Source organism: Bos grunniens, chromosome 23, assembly GCF_055505025.1.
Source record: "Bos grunniens cultivar Pamir isolate PY7600 chromosome 23, Bosgru_T2T1.0, whole genome shotgun sequence".
Taxonomy (NCBI): Eukaryota; Metazoa; Chordata; class Mammalia; order Artiodactyla; family Bovidae; genus Bos; species Bos grunniens.
This window is the reverse complement of record NC_141187.1, coordinates 3,920,377-3,937,981: the sequence shown is the minus strand read 5'-3', so window position 1 is coordinate 3,937,981 and position 17,605 is coordinate 3,920,377. Positions and strand designations below refer to the sequence as shown.

The 17,605-nt window shown below is 40.4% G+C and overlaps 1 protein-coding gene across 2 annotated transcripts in view; it reads left to right on the top strand.

Annotated features, from left to right (window-relative positions):
- Window positions 1–17,248, top strand: part of PRIM2 (DNA primase subunit 2) — a 333,721-nt gene extending 316,473 nt beyond the window's left edge. For both annotated transcript variants that reach the window (XM_086370967.1, XM_086370966.1), the window contains exons 13-14: window positions 9,711–9,779; window positions 16,627–17,248. In XM_086370967.1, the coding sequence (XP_086227093.1) occupies window positions 9,711–9,779; window positions 16,627–16,848 (291 nt within the window). In that variant the 3' untranslated portion in view covers window positions 16,849–17,248. The remainder of the gene's footprint in view (window positions 1–9,710; window positions 9,780–16,626) is intronic.
- The last annotated feature ends 357 nt before the right edge of the window (window positions 17,249–17,605 follow it).

The following is a 17,605-nucleotide window of genomic DNA, read 5'->3' as shown; positions in this document are numbered from 1 at the left end:
GACCAAATTCTTGCCTCTTGAACCTCCTGAACTGGCAGGCAGATTCTGTACCAGCTGGGCCATTGAGGAAGGCCATATTATATATATATGTATATATATATATATGTATATATATATAAATAAAGTATATATATATTTATTTATTTTTCTTTTAATCTTCCAGTGCTTGGAAAAACTTTATTTAAATGACAGATGTTTGGTTTCTTCTAATTTGGTTTGTTTTCAGTAGAGTATCTGATACATCTCTTTTTATAAAATATTTGAAAATAACTGTTGTCAGGGATAAATCCTTTTCATCATTTCCATAAAGATCACGTAGGACACAGTGATTCTGAAGTGGCTGGCTTTTACACTAGGCAAAAAAAAACAAACTGAGATAGCCACAAGGCAGGTGTAACTAGAGAGTAAAGAGTGGGATTGCGATTTTTCACACTTCTCTGCCCCTCTCCGCAGACCTGACAGGAGTCTTGCCTGCCCTTCCCTCCTGTCCTCTCCTCAGTCTTCTCTTTCTCTCCCTCCCCGATTCCAAGTTCACTTGGTTGTTTATGTTTCCCTAAAGTTTAAATCCTTTAACCCAAATGTTAGACATATCTTTAATAATTCAAAACCTTTATCCAAATACAGTAAAAGACAGTGGGACATTTTCCTTTTTGGGGGGGACATTTTCAATATTTGGGTTTTCATATTGTGGATGAAAGTATAATAAGGAAATGATGTAATATGATTATTAAACAGCATAATCCATCTTTCAGAAAGCCTCTTATATTTAGAATTTAGCTGACTTGCAGGACATTTCAGGATTTATGAGGGATGGCATAGTACAATTCTCTAGCTGGAGAGGGTCACCGTTTTGGATTCGATTCTACCAGGCATTACAAGGGCCTAAATTGCTGTAAGCATTCTTTTTTTAACATGTTTGCATATATATGGGAAGAGCAGATTTAGAGAGCTGGTAATTAAGTAAAATAACCAGAACAGTGTCTGATATGGATGGAGCAGGAGTCCCTATTACTTCTCACCTTGAGCCCATCCCTTGTCCCTGAAAAGGCAAGCAAGCAAGCAAGCAGAACAGCTTGCAGTGCGTCCAAGTCTGGTTCACTGCGGTGGGGTCTGCGTTCAGGATGTTCGCTGGGGGTGTTCTCGGGTCAGCACCTGATAGGGAGGGAGCAGAAGGGGAGTGGTCTCTCCCCTCTGAGGGGGATGGCCCTGTGACTGGTCCCTGATGGGGCATGACCTTCATGTGCCACATTGGCAGTCAGAGTCGGGCTGCTGTCAGATCTCCCGAGCTGCTGGGACAGCGCGGCCTTCAGTATCAGTGGCCTCTAAGCCTGAAGACCTGCATGCCCGTCCTGAGGGGACGATGCGGCCTCAGTTATCTGCCTTCAGGGAGAGCTAGTAGGACACCAGATCTTCAAGCTAAAAATTGGGGCGACATCCACGGCTGGTCCCAGGGCTCTCAAGGATGTCCCTGCTCTCATTATGTCTCCCCATTGTCCACAGTCCGTGTCCCCCCAGAAGTCCTTCATATTGAGGTCAGATCATCTTTCTAGTATGTTTGAGAGTCTGCCCATCCCCAAGAGCCTTGCTTGGAGCGTCTGTGCCTCCTTTGCATGTTGTCCTGTGTCTGGGTTGCTCTGATGCTTTATACTTTATCTTCGACACTGTGGTTCATTGTTACCACCTGGTTCCATCCTCTGCAAATGCTCATATTGAGCCGCCCCCGCCTTGTAGCATCCTCTGTGCTCCTGTCAGGTCAGTGCCTGTTCTGGACTGCTTGTTCCCTTGTTTGTCCTTCCCTCCAAATTGACTCTGTGCCCTTACTCTCCCCAGGGGCATAAGTGGTATCTTTCATCTCTATAAACCCGACGCTGGACTCCCTTCCAGGGGCCTAGTGAATGTAGACCACATGGGTGGAGACAGTGACTGACTTGGTTCACAGTCTGAAAGCTTGTCTGAGAGGTATGGGCTGAGGCTGCTGTGTGCACAGACCAGGATAACTATACACAGCAATGGCAGATTTCTGCATTTGGATTTCAGTTAATTTGATGGTGCGTTGTCACTCTCTTCTCCAGAGTGTCCTCAGATATGACTAGAGAAACCTCTCAAGCCCTTTTAAAGCCTGTGGAAGAACTGAATTAAGTTAGCAATTTTCTCTGTGGTGCTATACCAAAAAATAAAGAGAGAATTGGAAATCAAGTGTCTAATTGCAGAGGTTCTGGTAAAAGTACTCTAAGACAGATTCAAACAGAAGGAAGTTTCTTTGGGGAGGAAAGACATTTATTTTATGGCTCAATAAACATTTTCTGAGCACCATCCATGTTGCTTAGTTTTCCATATGTTCAAATCTGGAAACAGAAAGATGATTAAGAAACTGTGTTAGAGCTTTTAATCTGGTGGCATTAAAGGGCATAATTAACTATAATGAAGTTTGAGAAGTTCTTTTAAAAATTATCCTAAATGCTAGTTGAAGAGCCAGAGGGAGAAGACCTGCTGAGGAGGGTGGGGGTAACACCAAGGAGTGCTTCCCGCAGGAAGTGATGTTTGCACTGAGTGAGGAGGTAGGGGTAGGAGTACCCTGGAGGGAGGTCAGGCTGGTCAGGCCACAGGGGCAGCATCCATCCAGCATCAGCAAGTATGATAGGATATGTCTGCATTCCAGTCACCTTCCAGATCCTGGGAATATAGCAGTGAGCTAATAACATGGCCTCTACCTTCTCGGAGGAGATGCTCAAGTGGAAACAGGTGGTAGAGAAGTCCAGTGTGGTGAGACAAGGCTCTGCTGGGAGGCGGTGAGCATGGTCAGATAAAGTCCTGGTGTGTTCTGGGCAGCCTGGTCCTGTGAGAGCTGTGAACACAGGTTCTAGGAAGAGACTAGTTGAGAAGCACTACCCTGGTAAACCTTGCCCTGAAGAAACTAGGGAATTCTGGACTAGACCATATCAAACAGCGCATTAGACCAAAAACACCCTCTGAGAAATCACTGGAATTTTGTGAGCTGAAATTGCAAAGCACATCCCATGGGAGAAGCTGGGCTGGAGGTGAGGCCCCAGGACGGGCGGGCAGGAGGGCCCCGGGGGAGGCTGTGTCCTGACGGTCACTGCCGTGCAGGAGCCAACAATGCCAGGGTTAGGCCTGGACTGCAGGGAAGCTTCCTCTGGGGTTGGATCAGCAGCAGTCTTGAGTGAGGATGGAGGAACCAAGAAGTTTTGCCATAAAAAGCGGATGACGAGGGCCTGAACAATGGGGAGGAAAAGATGGGTCTTAAGGACCTTTGGAGGTAGAAATAATTCAACTGGCTAACTATTATAGACAATGAAGAGTGAGTTAGAAGGATTCATGGCACATGGTGTTTTAACACATTGCAGCACATTTTCAGGAGTGGGAAGCCTGCTCCTGACCTGCCGGCAGGTGAAGTCATCATGTATCTGGGAGAAACAGGAGCCAGATAAATGAGCTCAAAAGTGTTCCGGACTCTGCATCATGACTGTTTCTCTCACCTTCAAAATAAAGTTAGAAAGGGAGTGGGAAAATATTAGCAAATATCTCCTTGAAAGGTTGACTTTTAAAGAAAGAAACACACTTGTTATCACTTTTAAATAAAACAGAACATGACCTTGAGTTAGAGATAGTTGAGTTGCGTGTCTCTCCCCGCCCTGCCCCCTTGCACAAAGCCCAGGACGGGCAGGTCGCTGCATCCTGCCGCCAGAGAAGCCTCTGGAACTTGTGGCAGGTGCCAAAATGAAGGTGTAGAGGAAGTGTCAGGGAGCTGAAGTTATAAAATGTCATTGAAATTCCTCCTTCACATATGTGTACGTGTGTGTGCAAGTGTACTTCGGGTCACATGTCTGCCAGTAGGCTGTGGAGGAACACAAGCCAGATGAGAAAACTGCCACCTTACTTCTCTCTGCCCTTCTCTGCAAGGTTATCTTGGTTATCAGCTGTTTTATTGGCATTCAAGACCAAACAGTAATTTGCCTTGATGATAAAATAGTCGATGAAGTGTAATACTGTTACCAAACTTAGTAAGTACCAACATGGTGAATGTCTTATAAAAATGGCAAACTGCATTGTTTAAAAAAAAAAAAAAAGGAAAAATCATCTAATATTCTTCTTGATGGACTTTAGTCCGCTGATAAGTAGTTTAAGATACATAGAAAAAAAGTTAAAGAACATAAGTTACCAAAATATAGTAGTAAGATACTGCTTTTCCTTTTAATTTTTCTTAACCTTCTGACTACTGATGAAGTAGACTAGAATGATTGTTGTGCTTTATATTTTGTACTCTAGCCTGGAAATATTGACATTAAAAACCAAACTCAAATTGGCATTCGAGCAATATTCTTAGACCTTCATTGGAATTTTTCTTTAAATAACAAGCTTTTGTTTTCAAATAAGCCTTTATTTAATACGATTCTTCAGACTGTATTTTTCTAAAGCAGAATTAAGAAACTTCTAGCGTAGACATCAGAATTGGCACTTGATTTGGTTTCCTTCTTAAAGGACTATTTGGTACCGATGCTGGTTCATGAGGAAGCTGTGGTGCATTGTCTCTTCCCGAAGGACCGGGGAGCAGGGAGACTCACGCCCCTGCTGGGTGAGCGCAGTTGCGGGCAGGCCATGCAGAGCAGCTGTGGGCTCTGTCCTGTGGACCCATTGCTTGGGCCTTTCACACTCTGCTCCCACCTGCCTCCCTCACCTTCCTGTTTATGTTTTCTTGTCTCCTTACATTCCCTCCTTCCTCCGGTAGAGCTTCTCACCCTATGAGTGTGTGTCTCTCTCTCTCTGGTTCTTTCAAACCCCGACTCTGGCCAGCCCTGCCTCTGAGCCCAGCCTTGGTGAGCTGGCCCTTCAGGAGCTCAATGAGACAAACACTGTCCAGAAAGTGCTACTGCCTGACTACTTCCTCATTCTGGCTTTTCTACAAAAATATTTTTTCTTTAAAAAATTTTAATATCATATTGAAAGGTTGTTGTTGAATCACGCAAAGACGCCCGGATTCTCAGCCTATGGAGGAGACGAATTCAGTCCGGGGCCAGAGACGAGGCTTGATCGCTCGGAGCTTTTGTGTAATAAAGTTTTATTAAAATATAAAGGAGAGAAAGCTTCTGACATAGGCATCAGAAGGGGCAGAAAGAGTACCCTCCTGCTAGTCTTCAGCTGGATGTTAATATAGTCACTAGCAGTCTGTTAATAAAAGAAAGGAATGTCTTAAAACTCAGAATGGCACCAGGCCCCTCACCCGTAAGATGCATTTTGGGATAATCTTGGCACTAAATGGTTCATCCTGGGCCATAAAAAGATTAACTTGAATCTTGAAGAAGAGCAGATCACCATACAATTAGTTTCATTTACATAGATTAGGGGAACAATATCTGAATATAACATACTGGTTTGTCAAGTAGGTTCTGAGCCAAGAGGCAGAACCGACTTGAAGACAGAGTTTGGGGTAAATGCATAGTACATTAGCATAGCTTAAGACAATCATTTCCATAAGAAAAAGGCATTGGTTATCTCTAGGTTTGAGAATAATTAACTTCAGGTGAAACCAGGTGTCATTATGGCAACACAGTATTTGAAGAGAAACCTCCTTTTAAATTTGTATAGAGAAGGAAAAAATATCTCTAGTTTGTTTCCTCCTGCCTCTTAAGAGAGAGAAAAATGTCTGACACTTGAAGGCTATTTCCTGTTTGGAGACCCCTGGCCTTCTTGCCTGTTACCCTCTCAATATGCAGCACATGATAACACAAAAAATATGTAAGCAAGCACATTATGAACTAACTTGCTGTGTACCCCTCTCTCCCACCAAGTATATTTTAAAAAAACATGGTTAGGTACGTTCAACATTGACACTATAAAATATTACCATGTCCAGTATTTCTTCTTTCTTGAGAAAATATAAAAGAAAATTTCAGCTTCAAGGAAAAGCACAGCACTTCTGGTTGAAGTTAACATCTCTTCGAGCTCATGGTGGCCTGGCTGTAAGTCAGGCACATCTGTCCACAGCCCAGGGGCTCAGACTCTTCTGTTAAAACTTAGCACTTTAGAAAAGGTCACTTGAATTACGACTACATGAAACATTTAAACTCTGAATGAGACCAGCTCTTCCTAAAGACCCTGTATTTCAGGAATATATAAAACCATATAGTGCTGTGGTGGAGCATTTTCATATGGAGCAGCTGTCCCCCTACCCCCCACCAACAATGGTCAGCATCTGTTGCAGAGCCCCCCTCCCTCCCACCCCCGTCTGTCCCCTGGACTCGTGCCGTTAGCTCACCCTCTCTACCTGCCCCCGGCACAGCAGGCAGGCTGTCCTGGGAAAAGTGCATGTTTGTGTCACACCTGTGCTCTGAGCGACGCTCCCATTCCCCGCAGGAGAACCAAACTTCACTCAGTGCCCAGTTCAGTTCACTTCAGTCCTCCCGGAGCTTGCTTAAACTCATGTCCATCGAGTCGGTGATGCCATCCAACCATCTCATCCTCTGCCTTCCCTTTCTCCTGCCTTCAGTCCTTCCCCATTAGTGCCAGGACCCTTGCATTTCTTTTCATGTATCTCTTTAATGTAGATCATAATGGGAAACTAAAGTATATGTTTTTGTTTGTTTGTTTGTTTGTTTTTTGAATAGTAATGATCCAGCCTGACCTTTACTGTGCTGTGTCAAGTCCATTCTCTGCATCTGCATCTCTATTCCTGCCCTGCAGCTAGGTTCATCAGTACCATTTTTCTGAATTCCACATATGTGTTAATATACAGTATTTGTTTTTCTGACTTACTTGAAGGAGAGGATGGGATGAATTGAGAGAGTAGCATTGACACATATACACAATTGTGTGTAAAATAGTTCAGTGGAAATTTGCTTGTATCATGCAGGAAGCTCATGATGACCTAGAGGGGTGGGATTGGAGGTTCAAGAGGTAGGGGATATATGTATACATGGAACTGATAAATTAGAGCTGATTCATGATTCATGAATAATTCATGTGTATGGCAGAATTATCAGCACATTATTATAAACCGATTATGCTCCGACTAAAATCTTTTTTAAATAAAAAATAAATTGCCAAAAAATAGAACAGTAATGTTTCACATTTTCTATCTTAATTTAAAACACATAAGTTTTTTAAGGAAAAACTGTCTCAATGAAAATAAGATCATTCAGCTGTAAGATTTTTCAATTTATAATTCTTTCCACAGTTAAATGGCCTTGAGTAGACAGGCACCCCTAGGGCTTCCCAGGGTGCTAGTGGTAAAGAACCTATCTGCTAATGCAGGTTCAATCCCTGGGCTGGGCAGATCCCCTGGAGCAGGAAATGGCAACTTGCTCCAGTATTTCTTGCCTGGGAAATCCCATGGACAGAGGAGCTTGGCAGGCTACAGTCCATGGGACCCACAAACAGCCAGACATGACTGAGCACAGACAGACTCCCCTGTTCTGGGAAGGTCTATTTCTTCATAATCCCTACCAGTAACCCCCAGTCACCTCAGGGCACCTTGCTCTCAGCTTTCCCTGCTGGCTCACTGACCGTCTCCCAGGCTGGTCAGTTGTTACCTGTCTTCTTCCCTCACTCTTCTTCCTGGGACACAGTTCATCCAGTGAAAAGCACTATGACCTCTTCCCCTACTGCACCTTTACAGATGTGCAGAAACCTCATTCACTCAAATGTGCTGCTGCACAGTCAGCGAAGTTGTTTAAGGATAGATGGGCAAATGATTTATTTATGAATTTGCAAGAAAACTTTCAATAAAAATTCTTCATAGGAAGATGAAATAAAAGAGGAAAAGTAAATGGTTTTCATTAAGGAAGAGCCTAGTCTCTGGAGTGGAGTAGGAATTGGGGTAGAAAGAGGATTGTTGTATGATTTTTTTTTTAATCTAAATTCAGTTTTTTAATGGAACCTAAAATTTAAAGATACATCATCTTTCCTTGCATTCTATGGTTTCTATGTCAATTTCTCATAGTAACTTTTTATATGTGTACCTTACCCAACTACGTAATTTTACCATTATGTTTCTTACATATTATAAAAGTATTGTTTTATAGTATGTTTCCCAAACATATGGATTCTATTATTACATATAATGTTACATATTTTGCAAGATATTTAAATATACTATATATATATATATAAACAAGAAGTGTGTATGCATAGAATAGGATGTTAGATTCACTGTTTTGTTTTTACACAAAGGGAATTTATTCCATACCACACAGTTGAGGTTTTTGTCTGTTTCTGTGAATTTATTTTCTCCCAGGTAATTTATGGCATCATTTAAACTTAAGTTTATATTTAAAGTCCTTGCTTCTCCAAGATTGTAATTTGCAGACATTAACACCTTGGTATCACTGATGTTTGCCAGTTCTCAACTGCAAGTTCATCTCCGCACAGTTGACTTATCCATGTGTAAAAACATTGGCAAATATGAGCTCAGAATGTTTGAATTACTTTAAAAACTTTGTGACTTTCTTCATTTTAAAGATTTACAGTCATTCATTTTAAATTGATGTGTTTTTCATTTTGCTCTAATAATTCAAGAAAAGTGGACAGGTCACATGGGTAGACAGGCAGGATCTTGGGTGCTGTGATTGGTTGGCATTTACACAGTTTTTTCATGTAGGATTTAGTAAAAGGTGACCTGAAATTTAGAAATGTAATCTGTAAGACAGTCAGAGAAAACGTTCTTTTAAGTACACCCCTGTCAGTATAATGTGCTGCTTATTCTGTACTGTAATTTTTTTTGTATCTGTCAAAAGATGTAAGCTATATTCAGTAAGGAGGACAGCAAGAATTTGAGACTTCACTTACATTTCTTTTTCTGATAGGAAGTTCATGCTTTTGAAAAAGGATAGAAATTAACATTTCTCTAGAATTATTTTTTTCCTTCATTCGAGGCTATTTCTTACTTCCAGCATTGTAATGTGTTTTATGAACAGGCCACATATATATTTTATTTGTCAGGAGAAGTGATGAATATTTACAAATTTCAGCTGGCATTGCACTCTGCTGATAAGGATGGGAGTTTACGTGGCTCTGAAGAGGTTACATGAAGTGGAATTGGGAAGCAAATTGTATTTACACAATATGGGATGATGTTCCTAATAGGTGTTCTATTTACTCTCACATTTTGCTGAGCTTTACTAGAAATAACTTCATTTCAAAAAGGACAAATCTGATTGAAGGCAAAAGCATTCCCTCTCCACAGATACTCATCCAAAGGCTTTACATTAGGTTTTCCTGATGGGCACACAGCTGTATTTTATACTATTTTTGTACAAAGTGGTAATGTGGAAAATAAAACTCTAAATAGTATACTTGATTGCTTCATGCACCAACCATTTAAGTTACTAGATTTATATTTACAATTTTGGAAGATGTGTTGCAATATGATATTCTGAGAATAACTGTCAAAATCATAATGCTGGGATTTCTTTTCATCTTGTTGTCAAGGTAAAGTTATTGAAATTCACAGTCAGGAGGTCAGAAAGATCACTTCTTATCTCTTATCATCAGTGGTTTAATGCCAACCTAAACAGCTACTGTATAATGTCAAAATTATCACAGTGCCCAGGCTGCAGGGGTACAACGTACCACATGATTTAATGTATTTCCTGTCTGGAATGAAGATTATGAAAAGGCCAGCAAGCAGGAGCTACAGTGGTTTAGAAGAAAATTAATTTCTAATTTTTCTTTCTCTTTTTTCCCTTCATTTTTAGATTTTGGATTTAGTAAAAGGGACGCATTACCAGGTAGCCTGTCAGAAGTTCTTTGAGATGACACATAATGTAAGTAAATTTTTAAACTTTATAACCTTATCCTTTGTCTTCTGTTAGTGTTTGATTCAGGAGTTTTTGCTACAGCAGTAGAAACCACTCCAGCTGTTTTCAGGGGAAAGGGATTTATTACACAACATGAGGTTGCTTATAAAATTTATAGAAGAGGCAGGGAATTAAGCTTGGATGCTGGAGAACCAGCAATAGTGTAACTAAGAAAAACTATATTCTGAGAAAATCTTACTTTGCTATGGCTACCACCTACCCCTCCACTTCTATGGATGAGACCAAGGGTTGGCATTTTTTCTGTAAAGGGCCAGGTCATGACAGGTCCATGTGCCCTTTGTCACAGCTGCTCCTCTCTGCTGTTGTCATGCAAAAGCAGCCTAGACATTGTGGGAAGGAGCAGGCTTGCATCTGTCCCGGGAGAACTTTATTTATAGGAGCACATGGTGGGCTGGACTGGGCCCTCAGGCCTTAGGTCCCCAATCCTCAGAGTAGGTGTGGAATGCTGACTGCTGTTGTCCAGAAGAACCAAAGGCTTTTGCCATCTTCCTTGTAGAAAATTGAATGCTTTTACTTGTGACTGCTCCCTCATGTTACTTTAGTCTGTTTCTTAGTCTCATGTTTATCTGCTTGGCAGACCCTAGGTTATGCAGTGGACCCCCAAGCTGCAAGGGAGTCAGGGAACTGTGTTTGGTTGTTTTCTTGCCAGACTCCTGTACAAAAGGCCTGTTAGTAGGTTCTGAGAGGTGTAATGCTTAGGTCACAAACTCAGAGGTCTGCAGGGGTCAGGCAAATAACCCAGACAAGTGAAATTGCCTGAGATGAACACCACTGACAAGTCACACTGCTAGAGTTGTGAACGTTGACAAGTTTTGCGGCTGTGTGCAGGCTGACAGTGTGAGCAGGTCAACTTAGCTCACAGACCCCCGTTTGCAGTCACTGGTCCTGATCATGGCTTTCTAACATGGGACAGAAAGCCAAGAATGGACCTGGGCCATGCACCCTTGAAACATTTTTTCTCTAAGTACATATTGCACATTTTTGGAGCCTAGTGTTTATCAGGTTTCAGAAGGATCCATGATCCTCCCAAAAAAGATGCTACATGTATGGAATTCATCATCAGCTACCATGGTACTTTAAGTTTTATAATCAGTTTTATGTTTTCTGGTTTTCATGAAATCATTTTTCTTTTGTGGTTATATAATTGCAAAATTTCTTACATTAAATTTTTTAGGACAAATATATCTTATAACATCACTGATAATAATGAAAATAATAATAATATTGAATAATATCAGCCAACACCTACAAAACCCTTCATGTATGCCAGGCCCAGCACTTAGTGCTCTGGACATATTGGTCCTTTGGTTCACACCGCAGAGTAGAGTAACCCCGATCCACATCCCCATCATGTCAGAGCTTAGAGAGTCTGAGGGATTAAGGCCCTAAAGGGTGAAGCTTGGATTTGAACAGGCTGTCAAAGCCCTCACCTGGAGCTTTTGAACCAATCCTGACTGCTGTTCTGGAGCACCTGAAACTGTGTTTGTAATAACAACTGTGGAGGCCATTAGTATTTTCCTGTCTAGATTCACAATCCAGACTTCACAATTTACTTTAAAAAATAAGCGGGCCTAGTAATTCAACACGACTCGCCTGAGGGACCACAGCTGGTTAGTGGGAGGTCTGGAAACAGAATTCTGGAGACAGAATCCTGGTCTGCTCTGGGCCGTGGGTCCAGTCCTCTTACTCTTACACCTAACTGTTGAAAATAGTGATTTTATTTGAAAGCATAAAAATTTTATTTTTACAAAGTTGAAAGGACTAAATGTCAGTATAGTAGTGAACAACAAATTGACATCAGTTTTATTAAAATAGGAATCTCAACAGATGAGCCACATGTTTGGTATTTTCAGCATCAGCCTTGCACAACTCTTTCCCCTATAGACTGTATTCTTTAATTTGCTTGCTCAACTTGAAAATTTTAATTTAATTTAATTCTTAATTATTTGTGGACCTTTTTAAGTAAGAGGCCTTATAACTTTGACAAATTAAGGTCAACTTATGTAACCTCTTTTTTTAAGAACATATGAAAATTATATTTAACACTGAGTCTGTGACATTGCTAAAAAGTAAGATGTGTTTATTTCTCAGATCGGCTTTTGTAGCATCTCTCCTATTGATTATTCCTATAAGAGTATTACTACTATTGCCAGTGTTTAAAACTTGCCTTAGATTAATGAAGAGACTAAAAAGACACATGTCTAAATCCTCCCACATAAAGAAAATTTACTTTAAACCACATATAAATCAATGGAATAAAAAGGCTGTTTGTATTCACTAAATGTCTCCCTATAGATTTTTTGTTGTGAATCTCTCTCTTCACTTACTATTTTTTCTAATTTAATTTAAAAACAAAGTCTATTTTTATTGTCATGTTGCTATCATTCTGCCTGCTTTTCCCAAAAAACCTGTGATTATTTTTTTGAGCCCTGTGTGATCCAGCTCACTTTAATGAAAGTTTTGAAAATGAACCAGTTAGCTGATAACATTTACAGCAGTGCTGTGATGGTTCCATATGGCTTTTTTTGGTAAGACCAGCTGCCTCATTATAAGCTGTCATTGAAAACCTCTTGATTAAAACCCAAACATCCCATAGGTAAAACAGTATTGCTTCCATTCCTTCAGAATCCACATTTGCTACAGCAGATATATAAAACCTTTGTTACTGTGAAGGTCGTCGTGTGCAAAACATGCTGGTTCAAAGCAGATGTTAGAGAGAGATTCACTTAGTAGATATCAAAGGCGGGCCTGCTTGAAATCTGTTTTCTTCAATATTTTTAGAGAGCAATATTTTATATTGTAGTGATTTTTAAAAAATTTTGTCATACTCTGTTTGTAAATGAAAATACTAGGCCTTTGTGTAGATTAAACTCTGGATTTTAATTGAAAATTGTTTCTTTAAAAATAGGTCTCTTTAGGTACTGAGTCATTCTGGATACTTATTTTCCAAACAGCTTAGCATAATTCCTTTTCACTGTAAGAGATCTCTACACAAATCTTATTAAAATCTATCACACATTTTCCTATAGTCTTAAATAGGATATACCAAGTACACTTAAGCTTTTAATCCTTGCTCAAGGTCACTTTGGGGATCAGTCAGAACCCTGGGCCAGGAGTACCACTGTCTCTTGTGTGGGTCACTCACTGCAGCAGCTTCCTGACTCCTTCCCCAGCAGCTGTGCACTTATCTGCCCAGTTCCTTCTCCTCCACACGGCTGCCAGGTCGCTTGTAAAACAGAGAAATCTGACCATTTCAGTAATGTGCTTTTTAAACACATTTAAAAAGCCTTCCCCATCCCTCTTAAGAGGAAACTCAAAATTTATGATGTAGCCTATAAAGGTCTCCATTCCACCTCTTTCTTCTGCTCACCTTTTGTTAGATCTTTGCTTTGGGACTTCCAAGTTCATAGGACAGAGTGAAGATGTGTCACAGGATTTCCCTCTCTCAGTACTTAACAGAAAGTAGAAAACATAATAATAGTAAAAAAATTATTAACCACAAAGAAAAATATCAATAGTAGCAACCAAACAAGAAAAAAGGCAAGGAGGGAAACATTCACAGCAAACAAAATTGTGAAAATTCTCACTTAGTATTTCCAAATATAGAATGAAGCAAACTGGTTCTCACCCCCCCTTTGTTTTTTAGTGAGAAGTAAAGGTAATAATGGGGCTTCGCAGGAGGCACAGGTTCTATTCCTGGGTTGGGAAGATTCCCTACAGTAGGAAATGGCAACCTGCTTCAGTATTCTTGCCCGGAGAATTCCACGGACAGAGGAGCCTGCAGGGCTATAGTTTATGGGGCTGCAGAGAGTCAGACGTGACTTGAGTGCCACCACCACACAAACGAAGTAACATAACTTCTAAGCATTAAGTGAAGTGGGAGATTTTGATGTGGATAAATCTCTTACTCTATTCTTTTTACTAATTGGATTTAAAGTAAAATCTGTTTTCATTCTATTTGGTTTATGCTTCTCCCCTTCCTCCCTATAACTTCCTAGTTTTATGTTCCTGAACAGGATGAAAGATAACTTCCTTCAGCCAAAAATAAAAGTGAAAGAAAGAAAAATTTCAAAAGAAATACCCCATCTTAGAAGAAATATAGTCCAGTAAACAGAAGGAAACTCTTCATAAGTTCATCATGCTATCAGGCATCTTAATAGATGTTTGGTAAAATTAGCTTATTTAACAAAATGAGTTAAGAAAGGGCGATTGCAGACCTAAGAGAGAAAGTTGGGAAACATGACATCACACAGAACCTAGGTTACAGCCCTCATTTCAATACCCTTGGCATTATTTAGTTGGTTAATAAAAATATTAATTAAAACGGATTACATTTCAAATGTAACCTAACATTACATTTTGGGCTTCCTTGGTGGCTCAAATGGTAAAGAATCTGCCTGCATGTAAGTGACCTGGGTTCGATCCCTGGGTCAAGAATATCCCCTGGAGAAGGGAATGGCTACCCACTAGTACTCTTGCCTGAAGAATTCCACGGACAGAGGAGCCTGGCGGGCTACAGTCCATGGAGTCTCTAAGTGTTGGACACAGCTAAGCAACTAACACAAACAAAATATTACCTTTTAAACTTAAAACATTTGAGTGTCATTTATTTGCTAATTTTCTGATATAAAGGCAAAGTCTTTTATTTGAGTATAGTTTAGGGATGGGAATTTGATTTCATTTTTTTTCGAAAACCATACACATAATACACCACCACTGATTTCCAGTTTATGTTTCTTTAAAGTGGAAAAAGAACTTAATGATAATACAAAGCAGTATGAATGATCTTTCTCCCTGTCTTTTTGAGAATTCAGGTTGTTTTATTTTTAACTTGCCTTTCTTGAATCTTTCCAAAGCATTTAATGTAGATTTCTTAGACCCAACAACCCTTTCTTTTTATCCTCATATTTCCTTGGTTTTCCTCGTAGCAGCCCTGTGACATAACTATTATTACCCCCATTTCAGGGGAGAACAAACTGATGCTTAATATAAAGTGAAAACTGAAAGTGAAGTCATTCAGTCGTGTCAGACTCTCTGCGACCCCATAAACTGTAGCCTACCAGGCTCCTCTGTCCTTGGGATTTTCCAGGCAAGGGTACTGGAGTGGGTTGCCATTTCCTTCTCCAGGGCATCTTCCCAACCCAGGAATTGAACCTTGGTCTCCCACATTGCAGGCAGATGCTTTACCATCTGAGCCACTAGAGAAGCCTGGTGTATAAAATACAAAGTTGACCACATTTCATTTTGTCCACGTTAAAATCTAATCATTCAGTTTACTCCGCAGATATCTGTGATAGATATTTTGACAGTTTTAACAACTTGAAACAAGGTGTAGAAAATATGTAATGATCACAAAAGGTGCTAGCTTGTTTTTGCATAAAGTGACCCAACTGTACTTTTTATAATTCTTATAGACAGTTTTATCTCTAAAATAATATTTATAATGCTGTGATTGTAAGTTTGACTTTGCATAAAACCCCTTAAAACAGATTTCAGAGTAACTAAGTGACCTAAAGGCCTGAATTCTAATTCAGGCACAACTGGTTATTAGTGCCGTGACTGTGTCTAAACCATTTGGGTCTCACTTTCTTAGTCTGTGCTTGGAGGAGATTCAATTTAAAGGATTCCTTATATCTTTCCAATCTCTAGAATTCTTTATTTATAAAAGCAAAGCCTACTGGTTGAAAATGTGCTGGGAAATGAACTTACTTTTCATGAAACACTTTGTAAAATGCAAACTTTATATTGAATCTCCCAGTTTTTAATGAATTGAGTGAAAAACAATATAATAAAGAAGTTCACAAAATGACTCCATTGTTAATAAAAATTATAGATAAAACATTCAGTAAATATTTTGAAACTAAGCAGAAAAGGAGCAGATAAAAAATTTTTCTTAGTGATCTGGGTAATAACTCGTAAGTCAGTGTGTCCACTATCAATCTGCTATACACTGAATTATTATAAAATTATTGGTCCGACATGTATCAACAATGACTACAGAGAATCAGAGAACCCTGGGATTCTCAAGTAAGTTTTACCAGGAAAGATCTTCTTTCTGTTTATTGGTCTACTTTTTAAGGTTCATCCTGAACTGTAATGGTAACTTTAACCCCCTGCTAATCCATTTTAATCCACCATAAGATTGCACATATCTTTAATCACATCACTTCCCTTCTTAAGAAATGTTAGTGACCACTAAAAATTTTGACCCTGCGCAGCTGGGTCTGGGTTACTGACACAGCTGTCGGATGTCTCTGCGCCCTGGCCGCGGCCTCACCCAGCCTCGTGTCCTGTCGCCCCTTTCTGTGCCTTGTACACCAGCCCGCCCGCACTTCCTGCTTTTCCAGGCAGCCCTCTGTCCCCTGCTCCTGGGGACCCACTGCTTGTAGGCCCTCACCCTCATCGTCCCAGCTGTTACTCTCTCATCCTTCTAGACTCAGCTCATTAGGAAGATCCTCCTCTTTTCTTTTCTTGTTTTTTAAACAAATATTGACTGACAAGATGCCAAGCATTTTGCTCTGACGTGCCTTTGAGCGTCTGAGGTGTCAGGTAGGAGGTGGGTGGGGAAGCAGGGGTCTGAGCTGGAAGTACCCCTCACTGCTCGTTACTGTCGGGGGTGGCTGGAGCTCCCTGTGAGTGAGATTGTGTGAGTGGTGGTTGAGATTTTGAAGGAGAATCTGTGTTTCAGATGTTGAGTAGGTTCTGAATGAGGTCTGGATGGTTCTTCACACCCCCTTTATTTGTACTTTTGTTATGTACGTGTTATTGTGACACACATCTGCTTCTTGTGCAGGTGGATGATTGTGGCTTTTCTTTGAGTCATCCAAACCAGTTCTTTTTTGAGAGCCAGCGGATCCTCAGTGGAGGTAAAGACATCAAGAAGGATTCTGTCCAACCTGAAACGCCCCAACCCAGACCGAGTGTCCAGAGAAGCAAGGATTCGTCCTCCACTTTGGACTCACTCAGCTCCGCTCTGGACATGGATCTGGAGGAACTGGAGGAGTTGCTTCAGTGAATGGTTCCTGGGCAGTTGGTAGCCCATCTTCTTCACTGGCTTTTATTTCCAACTTCGCAATTTTGCCTTTTTCTTTTTCGTCACCTTCTCCCTCTGCCCTACCTCCTCCATCCATCCACATGTGCATGCTTCTCAGGAAGGCAGGCTTGCAGGTAAAAACAAAGACCTCCAGTGTATTTTGCTTTGTCAAAAGAGAAGAGGAAGTATTTCTTTTGAAATATAACACTTGAATGATGTGACTTAAGTCCTATTTTAGGAGAGAAAGCAGCATTCTGGACTGGTTACTGTCGTCTAGAAACAATACAACTGAGGACAGCTTTTAGTTTAATGCTTATCACTGTAATGTTGACCCAGACCTTTTCTGGACCATCTTTGTTAATAAATATCAAAATGTACATAATTGTATGTCTGCATATAATTGTGAGGCTCATATTATGCCTTTGCCTCAGGTTTTAATGTGGTATTCTGGAATATTCAACATATTGCCAAATTTTAAACTTTTTCTGCTTCCTTTTTCTCTTGAGTTGGCCATTTGAAGTTATTCTGCATTAGCAAGAGAATTTTTGCCCCTTTGAATGGGAGCAAACTCTATTGAAGTGAGTTGTGACTCAGGAATTAAGAGAAACTGAATGTGTACAGTCACTCATACTGTTACAAGGAATAGAAGGGTTTTATTATATAAAACCATAGTATTCCTTTTCCGCTGCCACTTCCACTCTCTTGGGGGAACAGCTATCACTAAGGTGAGAAGGTTCTA